The sequence below is a fragment of the Bombina bombina genome, chromosome 1 (genome assembly GCF_027579735.1).
Source record: "Bombina bombina isolate aBomBom1 chromosome 1, aBomBom1.pri, whole genome shotgun sequence".
Lineage (NCBI taxonomy): Eukaryota > Metazoa > Chordata > Amphibia > Anura > Bombinatoridae > Bombina > Bombina bombina.
In genome coordinates this window covers 1583965907-1583990906 of record NC_069499.1, presented here as the reverse complement: position 1 = coordinate 1583990906, position 25000 = coordinate 1583965907, and the positions used below count along the sequence as shown (strand labels likewise).

The following is a 25000-nucleotide window of genomic DNA, read 5'->3' as shown; positions in this document are numbered from 1 at the left end:
CACTAGTACTGCTTTATATACCGTCACATGACTGTTTAGTATGACTATAGTGCCAGCACTAGTACTGCTTTATATAATGTCACCTGACTGATTAGTATAACTATAGTGCCAGCACTAGTACTGCTTTATATAATGTCACCTGACTGATTAGTATGACTATAGTGCCAGCACTAGTACTGCTTTATATACTGTCACCTGACTGATTAGTATGACTATAGTGCCAGCACTAGTACTGCTTTATATACCGTCACATGACTGTTTAGTATGACTATAGTGCCAGCACTAGTACTGCTTTATATAATGTCACCTGACTGATTAGTATGACTATAGTGCCAGCATTAGTACTGCTTTATATAATGTCACCTGACTGATTGGTATGACTATAATGCCAGCACTACTACTGCTTTATATACTGTCACCTGACTGATTTGTATGACTATAGTGCCAGCACTAGTACTGCTTTATATAATGTCACCTGACTGATTGGTATGACTATAGTGCCAGCACTAGTACTGCTTTATATACTGTCACCTGACTGATTGGTATGACTATAGTGCCAGCACTAGTACTTCTTTATATAATGTCACCTGACTGATTAGTATGACTATAGTGCCAGCACTAGTACTGCTTTATATAATGTCACCGGACTTATTAGTATGACTATAGTGCCAGCACTAGTACTGCTTTATATAATGTCACCTGACTGATTAGTATGACTATAGTGCCAGCACTAGTACTGCTTTATATAATGTCACCTGACTGATTAGTATGACTATAGTGCCAGCACTAGTACTGCTTTATATACTGTCACCTGACTGATTGGTATGACTATAGTGCCAGCACTAGTACTGCTTTATATACTGTCACCTGACTGATTGGTATGACTATAGTGCCAGCACTAGTACTGCTTTATATAATGTCACCTGACTGATTAGTATGACTATAGTGCCAGCACTAGTACTGCTTTATATAATGTCACCTGACTGATTAGTATGACTATAGTGCCAGCACTAGTACTGCTTTATATACTGTCACCTGACTGATTGGTATGACTATAGTGCCAGCACTAGTACTGCTTTATATACTGTCACCTGACTGATTGGTATGACTATAGTGCCAGCACTAGTACTTCTTTATATAATGTCACCTGACTGATTAGTATGACTATAGTGCCAGCACTAGTACTGCTTTATATAATGTCACCGGACTTATTAGTATGACTATAGTGCCAGCACTAGTACTGCTTTATATAATGTCACCTGACTGATTAGTATGACTATAGTGCCAGCACTAGTACTGCTTTATATAATGTCACCTGACTGATTAGTATGACTATAGTGCCAGCACTAGTACTGCTTTATATACTGTCACCTGACTGATTGGTATGACTATAGTGCCAGCACTAGTACTGCTTTATATACTGTCACCTGACTGATTGGTATGACTATAGTGCCAGCACTAGTACTGCTTTATATACTGTCACCTGACTGATTGGTATGACTATAGTGCCAGCACTAGTACTGCTTTATATAATGTCACCGGACTTATTAGTATGACTATAGTGCCAGCACTAGTACTGCTTTATATAATGTCACCTGACTGATTAGTATGACTATAGTGCCAGCACTAGTACTGCTTTATATAATGTCACCGGACTTATTAGTATGACTATAGTGCCAGCACTAGTACTGCTTTATATAATGTCACCTGACTGATTAGTATGACTATAGTGCCAGCACTAGTACTGCTTTATATAATGTCACCTGACTGATTAGTATGACTATAGTGCCAGCATTAGTACTGCTTTATATACTGTCACCGGACTTATTAGTATGACTATAGTGCCAGGAGGGAGCAGATTTATAAAATACTGATTATAATTATGATTTGAGACCCACCCTTAGGGATTAATACAGCGGCTTTATTTTTTAGCTGTTGATAAGCACGTGATGTGTTCTTTGACATATGGCACATTGTGAGCACTTTATCTCAGGCAGTAGCTATATCAGCCCGCACCTATCAGATCAGGTGGTTTTCTTACTAAATCCCTCAGCACTCAGCAGCATGGGATTGGAGGCAGAAACCTCTCTGAATAAGGGCTTTCTGGGTTTGTTAGATAAATCCTGTTTGATGCACAGAAAACGGTTTTAACAAATCTCTAACTTTGCAGGTTCTGTGGGTTGATCCAGTTTCCAGGTGAAGCTAGGAAGAAGGTTTTATTTCAGCTGATGCTGTTGGTTTGCCATCCGTTCCCTATAGTAAGTCATATCCCAGACTTGTCACTCTTATTGCTACCTTATAAATAAACGCTTGTGTATTGCACATGCTCCACACCCAGTCAGTGACTTCCTCCAGCCAAACAAAAAGGCACTAATATTAGTATGGTGGGTACTGGATATGTTTGCAATAACTGATCTGCTAATGGATAAAAAAAAACAATTGCTAAATTATTTTTCTTCTTAAATGGAAAGAGTCCACAGCTGCATTCATTACTTTTGGGAAATAAGAACCTGGCCACCAGGAGGAGGCAAAGACACCACAGCCAAAGGCTTAAATACTCCTCCCACTCCCCTCATCACCCAGTCATTCTTTGCCTTTCGTCCCAGGAAGTTGGCAGAGGAGTGTCAGAATTGAATTTGTCTCTTATGGAGGGAAGTACTCTTCGGCATGGGACAGAAGTTTTAAGTAATTCTATCAGTCTCTCAGTGAGGGCTTGGATGCAAGTTAGAGTCCGGAGATGCAGGGAGAGTCTTTCTGCGAAACCATTACGACTCTTTTTAACAGCTCCTCAAGCAATCGGCGTTGTTGAACTTTGCTTCGCTGCTTGCTTTCTTCTCTCAAGTCCATGGCGAAGGCAGTGCTACTATCCGTCACACTTTAAGGGTCGTGTTTCTGTTCCATGGCGTTGATTCCGGTAAAATCGTTTCATTTTACTTTCTTCATGAATGTACTGTAATTAAGATGTTTACCCGAAAGGCTACCACCTTGCAGGTCTAACTTAACATAAGGGTCTCTGTGAGTCTCCTTTAGTATCTTGGATTCAAGGGCTAATATCTCCTGAGGGGGGTTATTGAACGGGGGGGGGGGGGGTAATCATGTTTGTTATGTGATTCAACCTGCTTATGTGTGGTGTTAATTGGGCTCATGGTTGGAGCATTAAGGCCCCTGGAACTGACACAACCTTATGGCTGGGCGGGCTTTTTTGGACTGTACTGTTCACCTTGTGGCCGGGCATGATTACATTCCGTCTTCCATTTCGGCATTCCTGACCGTGTGGCGAAGGAGAAATTCTAGTCCGCAGGGGTCTGGTCATAGGAGGTGGTGAGTGCCCCAGCCATTGTGGGTGTCAGGTGCCGTTTCATTTTAATTCTTAGTCCATATTTGCATATCCTCTATCTAGTTATGGAGGATTCTGATGCTGAGACTGTTCAAATTTCAGATTCAGTTATGGAGGATTCTGATACTTAGACGGTGATGAATCCGGATTGGCCTCCTTGACACATGTCAACCAGTTATGTTCTGTATGCCATTTTAGAGTGCCTTGTTCCTCTGGCTCGGGGAATCAAGGGACAGGTAAGCCATTCACCTCTGGGGGTCCCGTCCTCCGAGAGGCGAGTTCCCTACCGCTCCATACTACACATGCGGGTAACACAGTTTATGATTATTCCTCCATGCATGGATGTTGCAGCACGTTTTTGCTTCCACATATTGTTGTCGATTATTCGTCTGCAGAGTCCAGACGTTTATTTGCGGTTGTGCTCGTGCCCTATTGCCCGGGTCTCCTGCCTTGGGGAGGGCCTCTACAGTTCCCTGCGGGTGTAACTGTCCCTGAGTGTTGTGCCTTTCGTTACAGAATTGCACGCCTTTGCGTATTACTCAGACATGTTTTTCAGTTATTAAATGACTTTATCCTTTTTTTTTTAAATTTCAATCTGCTTATTCGAATGGTGCACCTCATTAGACATGTGGGGGATGATGTAATCTCCTGATTGTTATTTTATTGAGATCTTTCCCAGTTTATGGAAGATCAGGGCTCCGTTTGGCTGGTTCTGCAGGTATGCCAGTTTCTTCTTGGGCGTTGTCCTCCATGTTGCCTTATGATTTCCTTTTATCCAATAGGATGTTTTTTATTTTGTTTATTGTTTCCTTCGGGAACCTTCTGGAATCGATGTTCTTTGTTACTTCTTCGGAAATTGTTTTGGACATGTTAGTCCTATGTTAAAAAAAATGTTTGTTTTCCTTTCTTCCCCTCTGAAGGAGGATTTATGCAGCTTGCCGGTTAGGGCCCTGGGTGCAGGCTGGACCTGTTGGGTTTGTTCTGTCTTGTGGCTGTTAAGACACGTGGCTCTGTTCTGCTGGGCTGGTCCGGTCGAGGTGCCGAGTGCTCAGGTTATTATTTGTTTTACAAGTTTCAACTAAGCATTCAAGAGGACTTGTGGGTCCGTGAGGCGGGAAGGATTGTTTCAGTCCTTATAGCTTTCAATCATAGATGACTGGGTCAGTGGAGTTTCCGCTGCATCACTCTCTCTTACGTCTGGTATTATCAGACCCTAGAGTTTCCTCTCCCACGCTGTGGAGGGTTAGAGGGCTTAGCGCCCTCTTACCGCTGTTTGAGCCGTTTGACCTTCTTCTTTGAGGCTCTGAATTCGTCCTTTTTGGACTTGGTCCATCAACAGCTAGTAGTGTGTATGGCAGACTAACATGTGGAAAGTTTGCAGTTTGAAACCAGCTGCAGCTCTTTGCATCTTGAATGTGTGCTTGCAAACCGTTTAATGGAACCAGCTGCATCTATTGCACATTGACCGTGTACTGTCTGAGTTATAAGACCTTCTTGGTCTTCTTCCGCTGTCTCCGGGTGAGATAGGTCTCCTTTTAGGGACCTGGGTTCCCTCCGGGAGATGGTTGATCCCTGTGGGGTCATTGGGCTTAGCTCGGTGCTTCCTGGAGATGGGAAGGCTTTGCGCCTTTACTCCCTGTATTCCTCTGTTTGTATGGAGGTGATGTGGAGACTAGCTCTGCTCGAGGGGTTTGGACCTTGAGCTATCCCTTGCTTTGTTGTCTTGAGGCTGTTTGAGGGGTCTAGGGGCTCTAGGGTCGTAATACGACTTCTATCGCCTTGCTCCTTAGAGCGCAGGACTTTAGCAAGGGGTGGTTCCTTCCTTCGGTCGGGACTTATGAGTTCTTCTCGTTATCCGGATTGATCTGAATATTGCATTCTTATCCCTTATGTCTTGTTTCTTGTCAGACGGGGTGTTCAGTGCTCGGATATTGTTTGATTGAACAATTGGGTGCTCTGACCTGTTTTCTCCCTGAGGCTTCCGGTTGCGGAGGCTTTCACTCAGCGTTTTCCCTTGTGGACCCAGTTATGGGTTGTTATTTGAATCTTAGGCCTCAGGGCTGGTTTGGGGTTCCTCAGTACTGGGAACTTGAGCTATGTCCCTTACTCAATCTACCTGAACTGGTCATGGTTGGCCAGGTTTTCTTAGTGTCTGTTACTCATTAGGCTTGATGCGCCTTAGGGTTAGATTCCCTATGTCAGCTTGCTAGGTTAACCCTTGGATTCACTGCTCTGCATGCAAATTGGTTTACAGTGTCTCTGCTGCATCCAGTACACAGGAAATGTGTGTTAGCAAGCTACTTTTATGGGGGTCCTTTCCAAGGACATCTGTGTTGGGGATTGACCTCTCCTTTAGCTGGTGGCTTTGTGCCTTGAAGACAGATGTTGCCTTTCTGGCTCCATCCCTTTTCTTAAGGAGTTATTCTCCTTCTTATGGAGATGTAGTCCCTTTCTTGGGGCTTCTCCTAGATTCAGGAGGTTGGAACAGTGGGTTAACTTGTCGGAGAGAGGTGTCTCTCTTGGTTGTTACGTTCCATCTGGAGTCTTGTTGGCTCCAAGTTGAGACTTTGTTGGGCTTTTTTGCTAGATCCGTTGGGTCTACGGCCTTGTCGTCTGTTTTATTATTATTATTATTATTATTATTATCGGTTATTTGTAGAGCGCCAACAGATTCCGCAGCGCTAACCAGTCGGGTTGTACCCGTGCTCTGTGGGGATGGCTGTGGCCATTCTTCCGCTTGTTCTTGAGCTGGTTTCAGGGTTCTTTTGTTCCCCTGTTTTAGATCCAGTGATGCTGGGTTGGTCCGGCTGTGTGTGGGTTCTGAAAGACGTTGTCATTTTCAGGATCTAGGTGGGCATAGTTGCTAGCTCTCTAGGCTTACAGGCAGAGGGTCCAGGATTACACCTCCTTCAGGCTCTGGGTGTAACATCTCCTTCTTGGGGCGCCTTGTTTGGGGTTCTGTGTTCCCCTTTTGGAGACCTGTGTGTAGGTCTGGCGGCTTAGGTTGCTAAGAGCGTGCCCTCTGTCTGGGGGGTTGCTTTGCAGTCTGCTCTCTTGTTGGCTGCTTCTACTTACTAGCGCGTATCCTCTGTCTCATCCTGATGTTGACTCTGTGTTCTGTCTCAGGATTTTTCGTCTGGGTCTGTTACACACTTTTTTGTGGTTGGATACTTTTGTATTCTATGTTCAGACACTGTATGGACTCTGTCTTCAGTTGTCTTTCACTGTTTACATGATGTTGGAGAGAATACTTTCTCTGTCTCTCTGCCCGGTCTTTTCCCGGGTTCCGCTTGGTCTAGGCGTAGCCTCCTTTTCTCTATTGGGCCCATTTGTGTCTTTGTGAGCTGGACTCACTATTGGAGGTTTCCTTTTATGGATGGTGGTGACCTTTTGGTTTCCTTCGGTTCTCCTTTTGCCGTGTTTCTTTGGGATTTTCGCTGGTGCCCCCTTCATTAGTGTGGGGGGAGTGGTAAGGAACCGACTGTTGGGCGACAGTGTCTCCTGGAGGACTGTTGGCTCAGTTGAGTCCGATATGCGGTCTCTAGCTTGACTTCTGGAATATCTGCGGGTCAGTGTCCTTGGGGCCTTTCCTTTTAAGTTTTTTTTTTTTTATGTTGAGCAGGGGTTCAGGCCTGGTGCTCTCAGTATGGGCCGCCTATTGTACCCTCCCGTCTTGGCATTCAGTGTCCTCTATAGCTTGGGTATTGTTTTCCCAAAAGTAGTGAATGCAGCTGTGGACTCTTTCCATTTAAGAAGAAAAACATAAATTATGCTTACCTGATAATTTTCTTTTCTTCTGATGGAAAGAGTCCACAGCTCCCCACCCGTAATTTTTTTGTTGGGCGTCCTTATTTGTTCTTCTGGCACCTTTCACCTGATATTTCTTCTACTGGTCCTTGTTCCTCGGCTGAATGACTGGGGTTGAGGAGGGGGAGGAGTATTTAAGCCTTTGGCTGTGGTGTCTTTACCTCCTCCTGGTGGCCAGGTTCTAATTTCCCAAAAGTAATGAATGCAGCTGTGGACTCTTTCCATCAGAAGAAAAGAAAATTATCAGCATAATTTATGTTTTTTTTAACATTCTTGGTAAAATGTACAATAAATAGACGTTTAACCCCTTGTAAGCACCAGCCACGTGCACGAGCAGTCTCTAAGTGCCTTAACCCTTTGTTTTCTGTAGATAAGGAAGACAACAGCAAGCCAGGTGTACGAGATGCTCCTGACATATGACGACGTATTGGACCCTGATATTGTGGATGAAGTTTTGGCTGTACTTAGTGACACGAACTGGTGAGTGTGCAGATATTGCAACCACAGCTAAATCATCTACAAGTAATGTCTGTTTATCTTACATGTGTTTTTTATTCCATCTGGATTTGATTTCATGCTCTAAGCCGTTGGCTGCCAAGTGGTTGAAAAGTAATTTGTCTGAGGAGTATCTGCCAGTTATTGCGCTTAGATACGAAGATGCAGTCAATAGTGATCTCCTATTATAGTCCTACCCTGTAGTTTGTCACAAAGGTACATTCACTTTGTATCAGACTTTGTAATTTCCCAATGTTACCTGTAAGTATTTGTTTGTATGGCAGTAAAGAGGATGATCTAAAGACGCTGCGTTCCGTGATTGTTAGATCATTGTATTCTAAAGACTGTAGTACAGAGGCAGTATTGCTACCTTGGGACACTAATGTGCAAAAAGAAAATGTTAGTTATGTGCGAGTAATAGTGCGTAACCCCTGCAAAAGGCTTAAACACATAGATAAAGTCAGTTTCAGCAGTAACGCTCTACTGAACACATCTGTTGAGCCAAAGGCAAAAAACATATGTGTAGTAGCTAATGGCCAGCTAGCTCCCAGTAAGAAGTACCTAGGTATACATTTCAACAAACGATACAAAGAAAACCAAATTAAAGGAACATAATAGTCGAAAAACGACATGCTCTAATTTGTTATCTTGTCATTTTAATACTACCGACCCTGCACTGCTGCATGTTTAATGCCCGTAAAGGGATTAAATGCACAGTAGAAGTAGCACCTGAGCAGAAACCGCTGCTGATTCAGTTGGCTGCGCTGTGTAACTAGCACTGCAGATTGGGTCTGTGGTAGTTTGCGCTCCGGTCCAGCAATGCCTTTTAAACCTGATAATAGAAGTAAATTGAAAAATTGCATTCTGTAGCTGAGCCATGCAACTTTAATACTGTCTGGCATGTCCCTTTAATGAAAATAAAGTGCTGCAAACCGTAATGTGCACCCTATGTGTTTATAATTCCTTAGCTGCACAGTCACGCCTCTCTGCAGGCTGTTTATTTGTTATTTCTCTAGGGAAGAGTGCTGCAGCCAATCAGATGTCACACTGCCCACCGAATACAGAGAATGCAGTGAGCTTCTTCAGCCCTGCAGTATATGTAGCAAAAGGAACATGTACTGTCCCTTTAATATATATATATACTTGTTCATGATACAGAAGCGCACTGCTGGCTGCCGCTGATACGGTCCTTTATACTTATTATATAAACACAATGTGGTTCAATGTAATCCTTCTGAGTTTCCTTGGATTAAAACAGTAGTCGGAGGAATTTAGCGCTTTAGGAAAGCGTGATTGAATGGTTTTTGGAGGTTATTAAAAATGTGTTGGAATTCCAGAAGTCTTTGAAGCCTGCAGCTCCAGTAAAGAAAATAAACTTGAGTGGAGAGTGTAGTGTGACTCCAATATCACAGACGGATATAATCAGACACAGACATACAGTATCTTTTTGTGCTGGAGGCTACTGTGAGTTTGCAAACTTATTCGTTTGAGTTATAGCAAATAAATTATGGATACACATAGCTGCAGGGGATGTTTGTACGCCTGCCCAGTATTAATTTAACTTTTTTTTTTTTTTATGAGCTACAAAAGTATTTTCAACAGTGCAATATCATCCAGCCACAGTCACTGCACAATATATCCATTTAAAGGGTCTAGTGGACTTGTATTTAGTTTGCTGGCAGCAACTCATTTTACAACAATGTTCTTTGTTCGTCTTTGAAAACAAACATTAATGAATTCTAAATCTTGTGACTTTATATTTTAGCAAGAAAGCTGTATATGTATATTATGTACATAAATGTATTAAATAATGCTGCCCTGGCACTTATATGTCACTTTCTCTACTAGGGACACCGATTTACGGATTGTGCGAGAGCAGAGGAACTATCTGTGTGACTTGATGAAAGTGCCCAAACCTACTCTTGTGTCCAAGGTGAGTTCATCTGTAGTAACACGAAAAATATGCTCCACAGTCATTTCAAACCTATTACAGAGTGAGTGCTAGTGCATGAGTTAGTTTATAACCTATTGCAGATTACATACAGTGTGTGAGCTCTAGTGCATGAGTTAGTTTATAACCTATTACAGATTACATACAATGTGAGCGCTAGTGCATGAGTTAGTATATAACCTATTACAGATTACGTACAGAGTCTGAGCGCTAGTGCATGAGTTAGTTTATAACCTTTTACAGATTACATACAGTGTGAGTGCTAGTGCATGAGTTAGTTTATAACCTATTATAGATTACATACAGTGTGTGAGTGCTAGTGCATGAGTTAGTTTATAACCTATTACAGATTACGTACAGAGTGTGAGTGCTAATGCATGAGTTAGTTTATAACCTATTACAGATTACGTACAGTGTGTGAGTGCTAGTGCATGAGTTAGTTTATAACCTATTACATATTACATACAGTGTGTGAGTGCTAGTGCATGAGTTAGTTTATAACCTATTACAGATTACATACAGTGTGTGAGTGCTAATGCATGAGTTAGTTTATAATTTATTACAGATTACATACAGTGTGAGTGCTAGTGCATGAGTTAGTTTATAACCTATTATAGATTACATACAGTGTGTGAGTGCTAGTGCATGAGTTAGTTTATAACCTATTACATATTACATACAGTGTGAGTGCTAGTGCATGAGTTAGTTTATAACCTATTACAGATTACATACAGAGTGTGAGTGCTAGTGCATGAGTTAGTATATAGCATATTACAGATTACATACAGTGTGTGAGTGCTAGTGCATGAGTTAGTTTATAACCTATTACAGATTACATACAGTGTGAGTGCTAGTGCATGAGTTAGTATATAACCTATTACAGATTACATACAGTGTGTGAGCGCTAGTGCATGAGTTAGTTTATAACCTATTACAGATTACATACAGTGTGTGAGCGCTAATGCATGAGTTAGTATATAGCATGTTACCAGTGACGTGCAGTGAGGTCAGAGGCTGGTGAGGCAGTGGCTAGGATACGCCTTCATTCTTTAGATATCCTTTGTTGAAGAAATAGCAATGCACATGGGTGAGCCAATCACATGAGGTATCTATGTGCAGCCACCAATCAGCAGCTACTGATCATATTTAGATATGATTTTCAACAAAGGATATCAAAAGAATAAAGAAAATTAGATATTAGATGTAAATTGGAAAGTTATTTAAATTTGCATATGGGTTTCATGTCCCTTTAAATGGTGTCTTGGAAAACTGGTCAACTTAGTAAACATCTGATTTTAGTCTAAAAGGATTGTAACAGAAACTCTTGCCAGATAACACAATGCTTGCTCTGATTATGAGATCTAGAAATCCATGCCCATTAAAATATGTTTAAAACATAATTTTTACTTTAATGCTGCAAATTATGCTTATAGTTTCTTTCATTATTCAGTAAATATAAAAATGTCTTGATCCAGTGGCGGCTGGTGAAATTAAAAGATGGTGGGGCGCTTGACCCCACCCCTTTAAATAAAGCCACACCATCAGATGGCACTACCAATTCATTAATTAAATAAATAAAAGGTAGACAGAAACACAGAAAAGCACTCGGGGGGAAAGGGCGAGAGAGACGGGGGGAGAGAGACACAGAGGGTTAGAGAGAAAGAGAGAGAGAGAGACACAATCACACACAGAGGGTTAGAGAGAGAGAAAGAGAGACACAATCACACACAGAGGGTTAAAGAAAGAGAGAGAGACACAATCACACACAGAGGGTTAGAGAGAGAGAAATAAAGAGAGAGTGAGAGACACAATCACACACAGAGGGTTAGAGAGAAAGAGAGACACAATCACATACAGAGGGTTAAAGAAAGAGAGACACAATCACACACAGAGGGTTAGAGAGAGAAATAAAGAGAGAGTGAGAGACACAATCACACACAGAGGGTTAGAGAGAAAGAGAGACACAATCACATACAGAGGGTTAGAGAAAGAGAGACACAATCACACAGAGGGTTAGAGAGAGAGAGAAATAGAGAGAGACACAATCATACACAGAGGGTTAGAGAGAGAGAGAAAGATAGAGACACAATCTCGCACAGAGGGTTAGAAAGAAAGAGACAATCCTACACAGAGGGTTAGAGAGAGAGAAAGAGACACAATCACACAGAGGGTTAGAGAGAGAGAGAGACACACAATCACACACAGAGGGTTAGAGAGAAAGAGAGAGACACGCAATCACACACAGAGGGTTAGAGAGAGAAAGAGAGAGAGACACAATCACACACAGAGGGTTAGAAAGAGAGAGAGAGACACAATCACACACAGAGGGTTAGAGAGAGAGAAAGAGAGACACAATCATACACAGAGGGTTAGAGAGAGAGACACAATCACAAACAGAGGGTGAGAGAGACACACAAGCACACACAGGGTGAGAGAGAAAGAGAGACACAATCACACACAGAGGGTTAGAGAGAGAGAAAGAGAGAGAGAGACACAATCACACACAGAGGGTGAGAGAGAAAGAGAGAGACACAATCACACACAGAGGGTTAGAGAGAGAAAGAGAGAGAGACACAATCATACACAAAAGGTTAGAGAGAGAGAGAGACACAATCACACACAGAGGGTTAGAGAGAGAAAGAGAGAGAGACACACAATCATACACAGAAGGTTAGAGAGAGAGACACACAATCACACACAGAGGGTTAGAGAGAGAGACACAATCACACCCAGAGGGTTAGAGAGAGAGAAAGAGAGAGACACACAATCACACACAGAGGGTTAGAGAGAAAGAGAGAGAGACACAATCACACACAGAGGGTTAGAGAGAAAGAGACACAATCATACACAGAGGGTTAGAGAGAGAGAGACACAATCACACACAGAGGGTGAGAGAGAAAGAGAGGGTTAGAGAGAGAGAGCGAGACACAATCACACACAGAGGGTTAGAGAGAGAGAGAGAGACACAAGCACACACAGAGGGTGAGAGAGAAAGAGAGACACAATCACACACAGAGGGTTAGAGAGAGAGAAAGAGACACAATCATACACAGAGGGTTAGAGAGAGAGAGACACAATCACACACAGAGGGTGAGAGAGAAAGAGAGAGACACCATCGCACACAGAGGGTTAGAGAGAGAGAGAGAGAGAGAGAGAGAGACACAAGCACACACAGAGGGTGAGAGAGAAAGAGAGACACAATCACACACAGAGGGTTAGAGAGAAAGAGAGAGACACAATCACACACAGAGGGTTAGAGAGAGAAAGAGAGAGACACACAATCATACACAGAAGGTTAGAGAGAGAGAGACACACACAATCACACACAGAGGGTTAGAGAGAGAGACACAATCACACACAGAGGGTTAGAGAGAGAGACACAATCACACACAGAGGGTTAGAGAGACCCATAAGGGATGAGAGTCAGATGGGGAGGAAGAGAGACAGAGAAAGAGACCATGGGGGAGAACAACACATAAGGAGAGAGATGGATAGATAGAGAGACACACACACACACAGCAGAGCTACAGAGAGTTCATAAAGTGAGACTATACATTAGTGTGAAGTACAGAGGCAAGCTGCTAAGTTAGTTGGTGTAAAATTTGAGTAAACAAAGTACAAAAACGATCCTTTGCTGTAAAAGAGTAAAAAATCACTAAACCACATTCATCAAATTATCATTTACACTAACAGAAACCCTTTCAGTAAAATCTTACTTTAATAAGATGTGGCTGAAACACTGCTCTCTCTGCCTCTCTTCCTGCTCAGTAAGGATTCAGGAAGTGACAGTGGCACATTCCACTGCACTTAGAGGGGAAGAACAGAACTCTCTTTCTTCTGTTATGTGTGATCAGTCCACGGGTCATCATTACTTCTGGGATATAACTCCTCCCCAACAGGAAATGCAAGAGGATTCACCCAGCAGAGCTGCATATAGCTCCTCCCCTCTACGTCAGTCCCAGTCATTCTCTTGCACCCAACGACTAGATAGGATGTGTGAGAGGACTATGGTGATTATACTTAGTTTTTATGACTTCAATCAAAAGTTTGTTATTTTAAAATAGCACCGGAGCGTGTTATTACTTCTCTGGCAGAGTTTGAGAAGAATCTGACAGAGATTTTTTACTATGATTTTAACCGGAGTCGTTAAGATCATATTGCTGTTCTCGACCATCTGAGGGAGGTAAAGGCTTCAGATCAGGGGACAGCGGGCAGATGGATCTGCATTGAGGTATGTGGCAGTTTTTATTTTCTGAATGGAATTGATGAGAAAAGCCTACCATACCGTTAAAATGACATGTATGTATACACTTCAGTATTCTGGGGATGGTATTTCACCGGAACTACTGTGTTAAAGGTCACTAATCCTTTTAATAACTATTCTCATGTTAAACGTTTTTGCTGGAATGTAGAATCGTTTACATTGCTGAGGTACTGTGTGAATAAATATTTGGGCATTATTTTCCACTTGGCAGTTTTTTGCTTTAATTGTGACAGTTTCGTTTCTCTTCACTGCTGTGTGGAGAGGGAGGGGCCGTTTTTGGCGCTCTTTGCTACGCATCAAAAAATTCCAGTCAGCTACTTTTTATATTTCCTGCATGATCCGGTTCATCTCTGACAGATCTCAGGGGTCTTCAAACTTCTTTGAAGGGAGGTAAATTCTCTCAGCAGAGCTGTGAGAATTCTTATAGTGACTGTGAATAAAAAACGTTGTTTTGTTTTCTTATGTACAAATTTAATTAGTGTTGTTTTTTACTAATGGGAACAAACCTTTGCTACAAGGCAGGAGCAGCATCAACCTCCACTGCACCAAAACAGGAAGGAGCTGTTGCTCGTTACAGGCAAGGCTGGAAGCCTAACCAGTCCTGGAACAAAAGCAAGCAGGCCAGGAAACCTGCTGCTGCCCCAAAGACAGCATGAACCGAGAGCCCCCGATCCGGGACCGGATCTAGTAGGGGGCAGACTCTCTCTCTTCGCCCAGGCCTGGGCAAGAGATGTTCAGGATCCCTGGGCACTAGAGATCATATCTCAGGGATACCTTCTAGACTTCAAATTATCTCCCCCAAGAGGGAGATTTCATCTGTCAAGGTTGTCAACAAACCAGATAAAGAAAGAAGCGTTTCTACGCTGCGTACAAGATCTGTTAACAATGGGAGTGATCCATCCGGTTCCGTGGTCGGAACAAGGACAAGGGTTCTACTCAAACCTGTTTGTGGTTCCCAAAAAAGAGGGAACTTTCAGGCCAATCTTAGATTTAAAGACTCTAAACAAATTCCTAAGAGTTCCATCGTTCAAAATGGAAACTATTCGGACAATCTTACCCATGATCCAAGAGGGTCAGTACATGACCACAGTGGATTTAAAGGATGCTTACCTTCACATACCGATCCACAAAGATCATCACCGGTATCTAAGGTTTGCCTTCTTAGACAGGCACTACCAGTTTGTAGCTCTTCCATTCGGATTGGCTACGGCTCCAAGAATCTTCACAAAGGTTCTGGGTGCCCTTCTAGCGGTACTAAGACCGCGAGGGATTTCGGTAGCTCCGTACCTAGACGACATTCTAATACAAGCTTCAAGCTTTCAAACTGCCAAGTCTCATACAGAGTTAGTTCTGGCATTTCTAAGGTCGCATGGATGGAAAGTGAACGAAAAGAAGAGTTCTCTCTTTCCTCTCACAAGAGTTCCATTCTTGGGGACTCTTATAGATTCTGTAGAAATGAAGATTTACCTGACAGAAGACAGGTTAACAAAACTTCAAAATGCATGCCGCGTCCTTCATTCCATTCAACACCCGTCAGTAGCTCAATGCATGGAGGTGATCGGCTTAATGGTAGCGGCAATGGACATAGTACCTTTTGCACGCCTACACCTCAGACCGCTGCAATTATGCATGCTAAGTCAGTGGAATGGGGATTACTCAGATTTGTCCCCTACTCTGAATCTGAATCAAGAGACCAGAAATTCTCTTCTATGGTGGCTTTATCGGCCACACCTGTCCAGGGGGATGCCATTCAGCAGGCCAGACTGGACAATTGTAACAACAGACGCCAGCCTTCTAGGTTGGGGCGCTGTCTGGAATTCTCTGAAGGCTCAGGGACTATGGAATCAGGAGGAGAGTCTCCTACCAATAAACATTCTGGAATTGAGAGCAGTTCTCAATGCCCTTCTGGCTTGGCCCCAGTTAACAACTCGGGGGGTTCATCAGGTTTCAGTCGGACAACATCACGACTGTAGCTTACATCAACCATCAGGGAGGGACAAGAAGCTCCCTAGCAATGATGGAAGTATCAAAGATAATTCGCTGGGCAGAGTCTCACTCTTGCCACCTGTCAGCAATCCACATCCCGGGAGTGGAGAACTGGGAGGCGGATTTCTTGAGTCGCCAGACTTTTCATCCGGGGGAGTGGGAACTTCATCCGGAGGTCTTTGCCCAAATACTTCGACGTTGGGGCAAACCAGAGATAGATCTCATGGCGTCTCGCCAGAACGCCAAACTTCCTCGCTACGGGTCCAGATCCAGGGATCCGGGAGCAGTTCTGATAGATGCTTTGACAGCACCTTGGAACTTCAGGATGGCTTATGTGTTTCCACCCTTCCCGCTGCTTCCTCGATTGATTGCCAAAATCAAACAGGAGAGAGCATCAGTAATTCTAATAGCACCCTGCTTGGCCACGCAGGACTTGGTATGCAGATCTAGTGGACATGTCATCCTGTCCGCCTTGGTCTCTACCTCTAAGACAGGACCTTCTGATACAGGGTCCATTCAAACATCAAAATCTAACTTCTCTGAAGCTGACTGCTTGGAAATTGAACGCTTGATTTTATCAAAACGTGGTTTTTCTGAGTCGGTTATTGATACCCTGATTCAGGCTAGGAAGCCTGTTACCAGAAGGATTTACCATAAAATATGGCGGAAATACCTATACTGGTGCGAATCCAAAGGTTACTCCTGGAGTAAGGTTAGGATCGCTAGGATATTGTCTTTTCTACAAGAAGGTTTAGAAAAGGGTTTATCAGCTAGTTCATTAAAGGGACAGATTTCAGCTCTGTCCATCTTGTTACACAGACGTCTGTCAGAAAATCCAGACGTCCAGTCCTTTTGTCAGGCTTTAGCTAGGATCAAGCCTGTGTTTAAAGCTGTTGCTCCACCATGGAGTTTAAACTTAGTTCTTAACGTTTTACAGGGTGTTCCGTTTGAACCCCTTCATTCCATTGATATAAAAAATGTTATCTTGGAAAGTTCTGTTTTTAATGGCTATTTCCTCGGCTCGAAGAGTCTCTGAGTTATCAGCCTTACATTGTGATTCCCCTTATCTGATTTTTTCACTCAGACAAGGTAGTTCTGCGTACTAAACCTGGGTTCTTACCTAAGGTAGTCACTAACAGGAACATCAATCAAGAGATTGTTGTCCCATCATTGTGTCCAAATCCTTCTTCAAAGAAGGAACGTCTTTTACACAATCTGGATGTAGTTCGTGCCCTCAAGTTCTACTTGCAGGCAACTAAAGATTTTCGCCAAACTTCTTCCTTGTTTGTCGTTTACTCTGGACAGAGGAGAGGTCAAAAGCTTCTGCTACCTCTCTCTCTTTTTGGCTTCGTAGCATAATACGTTTAGCCTATGAGACTGCTGGACAGCAGCCTCCTGAAAGAATTACAGCTCACTCCACTAGAGCTGTGGCTTCCACTTGGGCCTTTAAGAATGAGGCCTCTGTTGAACAGATTTGCAAGGCTGCAACTTGGTCTTCGCTTCATACTTTTTCCAAATTTTACAAATTTGACACTTTTGCTTCTTCGGAGGCTATTTTTGGGAGAAAGGTTCTTCAGGCAGTGGTTCCTTCTGTATAATGAGCCTGCCTATCCCTCCCGTCATCCGTGTACTTTTGCTTTGGTATTGGTATCCCAGAAGTAATGATGACCCGTGGACTGATCACACATAACACAACAAAACATAATTTATGCTTACCTTAAAAATTCCTTTCTTCTGTTGTGTGATCAGCCCACGGCCCGCCCTGTTTTAAGGCAGGTAAATATCTTTTAAATTATACTCCAGTCACCACTTCACCCTTGGTTACTCCTTTCTCGTTGATTCTTGGTCGAATGACTGGGACTGACGTAGAGGGGAGGAGCTATATGCAGCTCTGCTGGGTGAATCCTCTTGCATTTCCTGTTGGGGAGGAGTTATATCCCAGAAGTAATGATGACCCGTGGACTGATCACACAACAGAAGAAAGGAATTTATCAGGTAAGCATAAATTATGTTTTCTTCTGTTATGTGTGATCAGTCCACGGGTCATCATTACTTCTGGGATATAACTCCTCCCCAACAGGAAATGCAAGAGGATTCACCCAGCAGAGCTGCATATAGCTCCTCCCCTCTACGTCAGTCCCAGTCATTCTCTTGCACCCAACGACTAGATAGGATGTGTGAGAGGACTATGGTGATTATACTTAGTTTTTATGACTTCAATCAAAAGTTTGTTATTTTAAAATAGCACTCGGAGCGTGTTATTACTTCTCTGGCAGAGTTTGAGGAAGAATCTGTCAGAGTTTTTTACTATGATTTTAACCGGAGTAGTTAAGATCATATTGCTGTTCTCGGCCATCTGAGGGAGGTAAAGGCTTCAGATCAGGGGACAGCGGGCAGATGAATCTGCATTGAGGTACTGTAGCAGTTTTTATTTTCTGAATGGAATTGATGAGAAAATCCTGCCCATACCGTTTAAAATGACATGTATGTATACACTTCAGTATTCTGGGGATGGTATTTCACCGGAACTACTCTGTTAAAGGTCACTAATCCTTTTTAATAACTATTTATCATGTTAAACGTTTTTGCTGGAATGTAGAAATCGTTTACATTGCTGAGGTACTGTGTGAATAAATATTTGGGCATTATTTTCCACTTGGCAGTTTTTTTGTTTTAATTGTGACAGTTTCGTTTCTCTTCACTGCTGTGTGGGAGAGGGAGGGGCCGTTTTTGGCGCTCTTTGCTACGCATCAAAAAATACCAGTCAGTTACTTTTATATTTCCTGCATGATCCGGTTCATCTCTGATAGATCTCAGGGGTCTTCAAACTTCTTTGAAGGGAGGTAAATTCTCTCAGCAGAGCTGTGAGAATTCTTATAGTGACTGTGAATAAAAACGTTGCTTTGTATTTTTTATGTCAAATTTAATTATTGTTATTTTACTAATGGGAACAAACCTTTGCTAAAAGTTTTGTTGTTTTAAAGTTTGATGCTATAACTGTTTTTCAGTTCATTATTTCAACTGTCATTTAATCGTTAGTACCTCTTTGAGGCACAGTACGTTTTTTGCTAAAAAAGATTATAACCAAGTTGTAAGTTTTTTTGCTAGTGTGTTAAACATGTCCTGACTCAGAGGAAGATATCTGTGTCATTTGTTCCAATGCCAAGGTGGAGCCCAATAGAAATTTATGTACTAACTGTATTGATGCTACTTTAAATAAAAGTCAATCTGTACAATGTTGAACAAATTTCACCAAACAGCGAGGGGAGAGTTATGCCGACTAACTCGCCTCACGCGGCAGTACCTGCATCTCCCGCCCGGGAGGTGCGTGATATTTTGGCGCCTAGTACATCTGGGCGGGCCATTACAGATAACATTACAAGATATGGCTACTGTTATGACTGAAGTTTTGTCTAAATTACCAGAAACTAAGAGGCAAGCGTGATCACTCTGGGGTGAGAACAGAGTGCGCTGACAATTGCTAGGGCCATGTCTGATACTGCGTCACAGCTCGCAGAGCATGAGGACGGAGAGCTTCATTCTGTGGGTGACGGTTCTGATCCAAACAGATTGGACTCAGATATTTCAAATTTTAAATTTAAATTGGAGAACCTCCGTGTCTTACTAGGGGAGGTCTTAGCAGCTCTCAACGATTGTAACACCGTTGCAATACCAGAGAAACTGTGTAGGTTGGATAAATACTTTGCGGTACCCGGCGAAGGTACTGACGTTTTTCCTATACCTAAGAGACTAACTGAAATTGTTACTAAGGAGTGGGATAGCCCGGTGTGCCGTTCTCACCCCCTCCAATATTTAGAAAGATGTTTCCAATAGACGCCACCACTCGGGACTTATGCAAACGGTCCCCAAGGTGGAGGGAGCAGTTTCTACTTTAGCTAAGCGTACCACTATCCCGGTGGAGGATAGCTGTGCTTTCTCAGATCCAATGGATAAAAAATTAGAGGGTTACCTTAAGAAAATGTTTGTTCAACAAGGTTTTATATTACAACCCCTTGCATGTATCGCGCCGATTACGGCCTGCGGCAGCATTTTGGATTGAGTCGCTTGAAGAGAACCTTAGTTCATCTACGCTAGACGACATTACGGACAGGCTTAGAGTCCTTAAACTAGCTAATTCCTTCATTTCGGAGGCCGTAGTACATTTAACCAAACTTACGGCTAAGAACTCAGGATTCGCCATACAGGCACGTAGGGCGCTGTGGCTAAAATCCTGGTCAGCCGATGTTACTTCTAAGTCCAAATTACTTAATAACCTTTCAAGGGGCAGTCTTTATTTGGGCCCGGTTTGAAAGAGATTATCGCTGACATTCAGGAGGTAAGGGCCACGCCCTACTCAAGACAAAGCCAAAGCTAAGGCTAGAACAGTCTAATTTTCGTCCCTTTCGGAACTTCAAAAACAGGAGCAGCATCAACCTCCACCGCACCAAAACAGGGAAGGAGCTGTTGCTCGTTACAGGCAAGGCTGGAAGCCTAACCAGTCACTGGAACAAGAGCAAGCAGGCCAGGAAACCTGCTGCCTGCCCCAAAGACAGCATGAACCGAGAGCCCCCGATCCAGGGAACCGGATTCTAGTGGGGGGCAGACTCTCCTCTCATTCGCCCAGGCCCTGGGCAAGAGATGTGTCAAGGATCTCCCTGGGGCACTAGAGATCATAATTCCATGGGATACCTTCTAGACTCTTCAAATTATCTCCCCAAGAGGGAGATTTCCATCTGTCTAGGTTGTCAATAAAACAGATAAAGAAAGAAGCGTTTCTACGCGTGCGTACAAGATCTGTTAATAATGGAGTGATCCATCCGGTTCCGCGGTCGGAACAAGGACAAGGGTTCTACTCAAACCTGTTTGTGGTTCCCAAAAAGAGGGACTTTCAGGCCAATCTTAGATTTAAAGATTCTAAAAACAAATTCCTAAGAGTTCCATCGTTCAAAATGGAAACTATTCGGACAATCTTACCCATGATCCAAGAGGGTCAGTACATGACCACAGTGGATTTAAAGGAATGCTTACCTTCACATACCGATCCCACAAAGATCATCACCGGTATCTAAGGTTTGCCTTCTTAGACAGGCACTACAGTTTGTAGCTCTTCCATTCGGATTGGCTACGGCTCAAGAATCTTCACAAAGGTTCTGGGTGCCCTTCTGGCGGTACTAAGACCGCGAGGGATTTCGGTAGGCTCCATACCTAGACGACATTCTAATACAAGCTTCAAGCTTTCAAACTGCCAAGTCTCATACAGAGTTAGTTCTGGCATTTCTAAGGTCGCATGGATGGAAGGTGAACGAAAAGAAGAGTTCTCTTTTCCTCTCACAAGAGTTCCATCCTGGGGACTCTATAGATTCTGTAGAAATGAAGATTTACCTGACAGAGGACAGGTTAACAAAGCTTCAAAATGCATGCCGTGTCCTTCATTCCATTCAACACCCGTCAGTAGCTCAATGCATGGAGGTGATCGGCTTAATGTAGCGGCAATGGACATAGTACCTTTTGCACGCCTACACCTCAGACCTCTGCAATTATGCATGCTAAGTCCAGTGGAATGGGGATTACTCAGATTTGTCCCCTACTCTGAATCTGAATCAAGAGACCAGAAATTACTCTTCTATGGTGGCTTCATCGGCCACACCTGTCCAGGGGGATGCCATTCAGCGGCCAGACTGGGACAATTGTAACAACAGACGCCAGCCTACTAGGTTGGGGCGCTGTCTGGAATTCTCTGAAGGCTCAGGGGACTATGGAATCAGGAGGAGAGTCTCCTTCCAATAAAACATTCTGGAATTGAGGGCAGTTCTCAATGCCCTTCTAGCTTGGCCCCAATTAACAACTCGGGGGTTCATCAGGTTTCAGTCGGACAACATCACGGACTGTAGCTTACATCAACCATCAGGGAGGGGACAAGAAGCTCCCTAGCAATGGTGGAAGTATCAAAGATAATTCGCTGGGCAGAGTCTCACTCTTGCCACTGTCAGCAATCCACATCCCGGGAGTGGAGAACTGGGAGGGCGGATTTCTTGAGTCGCCAGACTTTTCATCGGGGGAGTGGGAACTTCATCCGGAGGTCTTTGCCCAAATACTTCGACGTTGGGGCAAACCAGAGATAGATCTCATGGCGTCTCGCCAGAACGCCAAACTTCCTCGCTACGGGTCCAGATCCAGGGATCCGGGGAGCGGTTCTGATAGATGCTTTGACAGCACCTTGGAACTTCGGGATGGCTTATGTGTTTCCACCCTTTCCGCTCGCTTCCTCGATTGATTGCCAAAATCAAGCAGGAGAGAGCATCAGTGATTCTAATAGCGCCTGCATGGCCACGCAGGAACTGGTATGCAGATCGAGTGGACATGTCTTCCTGTCCGCCTTGGTCTCTACCTCTAAGACAGGACCTTCTGATACAGGGTCCATTCAAACATCAAAATCTAACTCTCTGAAGCTGACTGCTTGGAAATTGAACGTTTGATTTTATCAAAACGTGGTTTTTCTGAGTCGGTTATTGATACCCTGATACAGGCTAGGAAGCCTGTTACAGAAAGATTTACCTAAAATATGGCGGTAAATACCCTATACTGGTGCGAATCCAAACATTACTCCTGGGAGTAGGTTTAGGATCTCTAGGATATTGTCTTTTTCTACAAGAAGGGGTTAGAAAAGGGTTTATCAGCTAGTTCATTAAAGGGACAGATTTCAGCTCTGTCCATCTTGTTTACACAGGCGTCTGTCAGAAAATCCAGACGTCAGGCATTTTTGTCAGGCTTTAGCTAGGATCAAGCCTGTGTTTTAAAGCTGTTGCTCCGCCATGGAGTTTAAACTTAGTTCTTAAGCTTTTACAGGGTGTTCCATTTGAACCCCTTCATTCCATTGATATAAAATTGTTATCTTGGAAAGTTCTGTTTTTAATGGCTATTTCCTCGGCTCGAAGAGTCTCTGAGTTATCAGCCTTACATTGTGATTCTCCTTATCTGATTTTCACTCAGACAAGGTAGTTCTGCGTACTAAACCTGGGTTCTTACCTAAGGTGGTCACTAACAGGAATATCAATCAAGAGATTGTTGTTCCATCCTTGTGTCCAAATCCTTCTTCAAAGAAGGAACGTCTTCTACACAATCTGGATGTAGTTCGTGCCCTCAAGTTCTACTTGCAGGCAACTAAAGATTTTCGCCCAAACTTCTTCCCTGTTTGTCGTTTATTCTGGACAGAGGAGAGGTCAAAAAGCTTCTGCTACCTCTCTCTCTTTTTGGCTTCGTAGCATAATACGTTTAGCCTATGAGACTGCTGGTCAGCAGCCTCCTGAAAGAATTACAGCTCACTCCACTAGAGCTGTGGCTTCCACTTGGGCCTTTAAGAATGAGGCCTCTGTTGAACAGATTTGCAAGGCTGCAACTTGGTCTTCGCTTCATACTTTTTCCAAATTTTACAAATTTGACACTTTTGCTTCTTCGGAGGCTATTTTTGGGAGAAAGGTTCTTCAGGCAGTGGTTCCTTCTATATAATGAGCCTGCCTATCCCTCCCGTCATCCGTGTACTTTTGCTTTGGTATTGGTATCCAATAAGTAATGATGACCCGTGGACTGATCACACATAACAGAAGAAAACATAATTTATGCTTACCTGATAAATTCCTTTCTTCTGTTGTGTGATCAGTCCACGGCCCCGCCCTGTTTTAAGGCAGGTAAATATCTTTTAAATTATACTCCAGTCACCACTTCACCCTTGGTTACTCCTTTCTCGTTGATTCTTGGGTCGAATGACTGGGACTGACGTAGAGGGGAGGAGCTATATGCAGCTCTGCTGGGGTGAATCCTCTTGCATTTCCTGTTGGGGAGGAGTTATATCCCAGAAGTAATGATGACCCGTGGACTGATCACACAACAGAAGAAAGGAATTTATCAGGTAAGCATAAATTATGTTTTTTCACTTTAGCAAAGCTAGCAGGTTCACAGGACAGCAACAAAATATATGAAAGTTGTTTTTCCGTTTTTGTTTTGTTTTATATGATTTAACATCCAGCCCCAACCCTATTTTCCACTTACTAATGCCTCTCGCCTGGATTGGTTCAGCCCAAATAGGACTGCCCCTCAAATAAGCAGTTAATGGGCCATGCAATGAATCTTAACCACTTGCATCCAGTAGGTGGCGCAGCATGTTGTAGTAATGGTGGGCAGACCTGCTTGTGCAGGGGTGACTCTCCAGAGGTTTTGGAACTACATTTCCCATGATGCTCAGCTAGATAAAATACTGGCTGAGCATCATGGAAATGTAGTTCCAAAACCTCTGGAGAGCAAAGTTTGGACACCCCTGTGCTTGTGCCTCCTCCATTGCACAACATATAGCTGTGAGGGGAAAAAAATGCTGGGGAAAAGAAATTACAATTAATTTTTTTAAAGACAATAAAAAAAAAATATATTTTTGCCCATATGAGAGGTGAAGCACTGCCTCACCTGCCTCTAGTGACTGCACATCACTGCATGTTACAGATTACATACAGTGTGTGAGTGCTAGTGCATGAGTTAGTTTATAACCTATTACAGATTACATACAGAGTGTGAGTGCTAGTGCATGAGTTAGTTTATAACCTATTATAGATTACATACAGTGTGAGTGCTAGTGCATGAGTTAGTTTATAACCTATTACAGATTACATACAGAGTGTGAGTGCTAGTGCATGAGTTAGTTTATAACCTATTATAGATTACATACAGTGTGAGTGCTAGTGCATGAGTTAGTTTATAACCTATTACAGATTACATACAGAGTGTGAGTGCTAGTGCATGAGTTAGTTTATAACCTATTACAGATTACATACAGTGTGAGTGCTAGTGCATGAGTTAGTTTATTACCTATTACAGATTACATACAGTGTGTGAGTGCTAGTGCATGAGTTAGTATATAACCTATTACAGATTACATACAGTGTGAGTGCTAGTGCATGAGTTAGTTTATAACCTATTACATATTACATACAGTGTGAGTGCTAGTGCATGAGTTAGTTTATAACCTATTACAGATTACATACAGTGTGTGAGTGCTAGTGCATGAGTTAGTTTATAACCTATTATAGATTACATACAGTGTGAGTGCTAGTGCATGAGTTAGTTTATAACCAATTACATATTACATACAGTGTGAGTGCTAGTGCATGAGTTA

The 25000-nt window shown here is 43.0% G+C and overlaps 1 protein-coding gene across 1 annotated transcript in view; it reads left to right on the top strand.

Annotated features, from left to right (window-relative positions):
• The window catches only part of TBCD (tubulin folding cofactor D), a 1563032-nt gene that overhangs the window by 1460989 nt on the left and 77043 nt on the right, over nucleotides 1–25000 (top strand). Inside the window, exons 38-40 of the mRNA XM_053710319.1 lie at nucleotides 2171–2258; nucleotides 7515–7624; nucleotides 9488–9572. Coding sequence (XP_053566294.1) covers nucleotides 2171–2258; nucleotides 7515–7624; nucleotides 9488–9572 — 283 coding nt within the window. The remainder of the gene's footprint in view (nucleotides 1–2170; nucleotides 2259–7514; nucleotides 7625–9487; nucleotides 9573–25000) is intronic.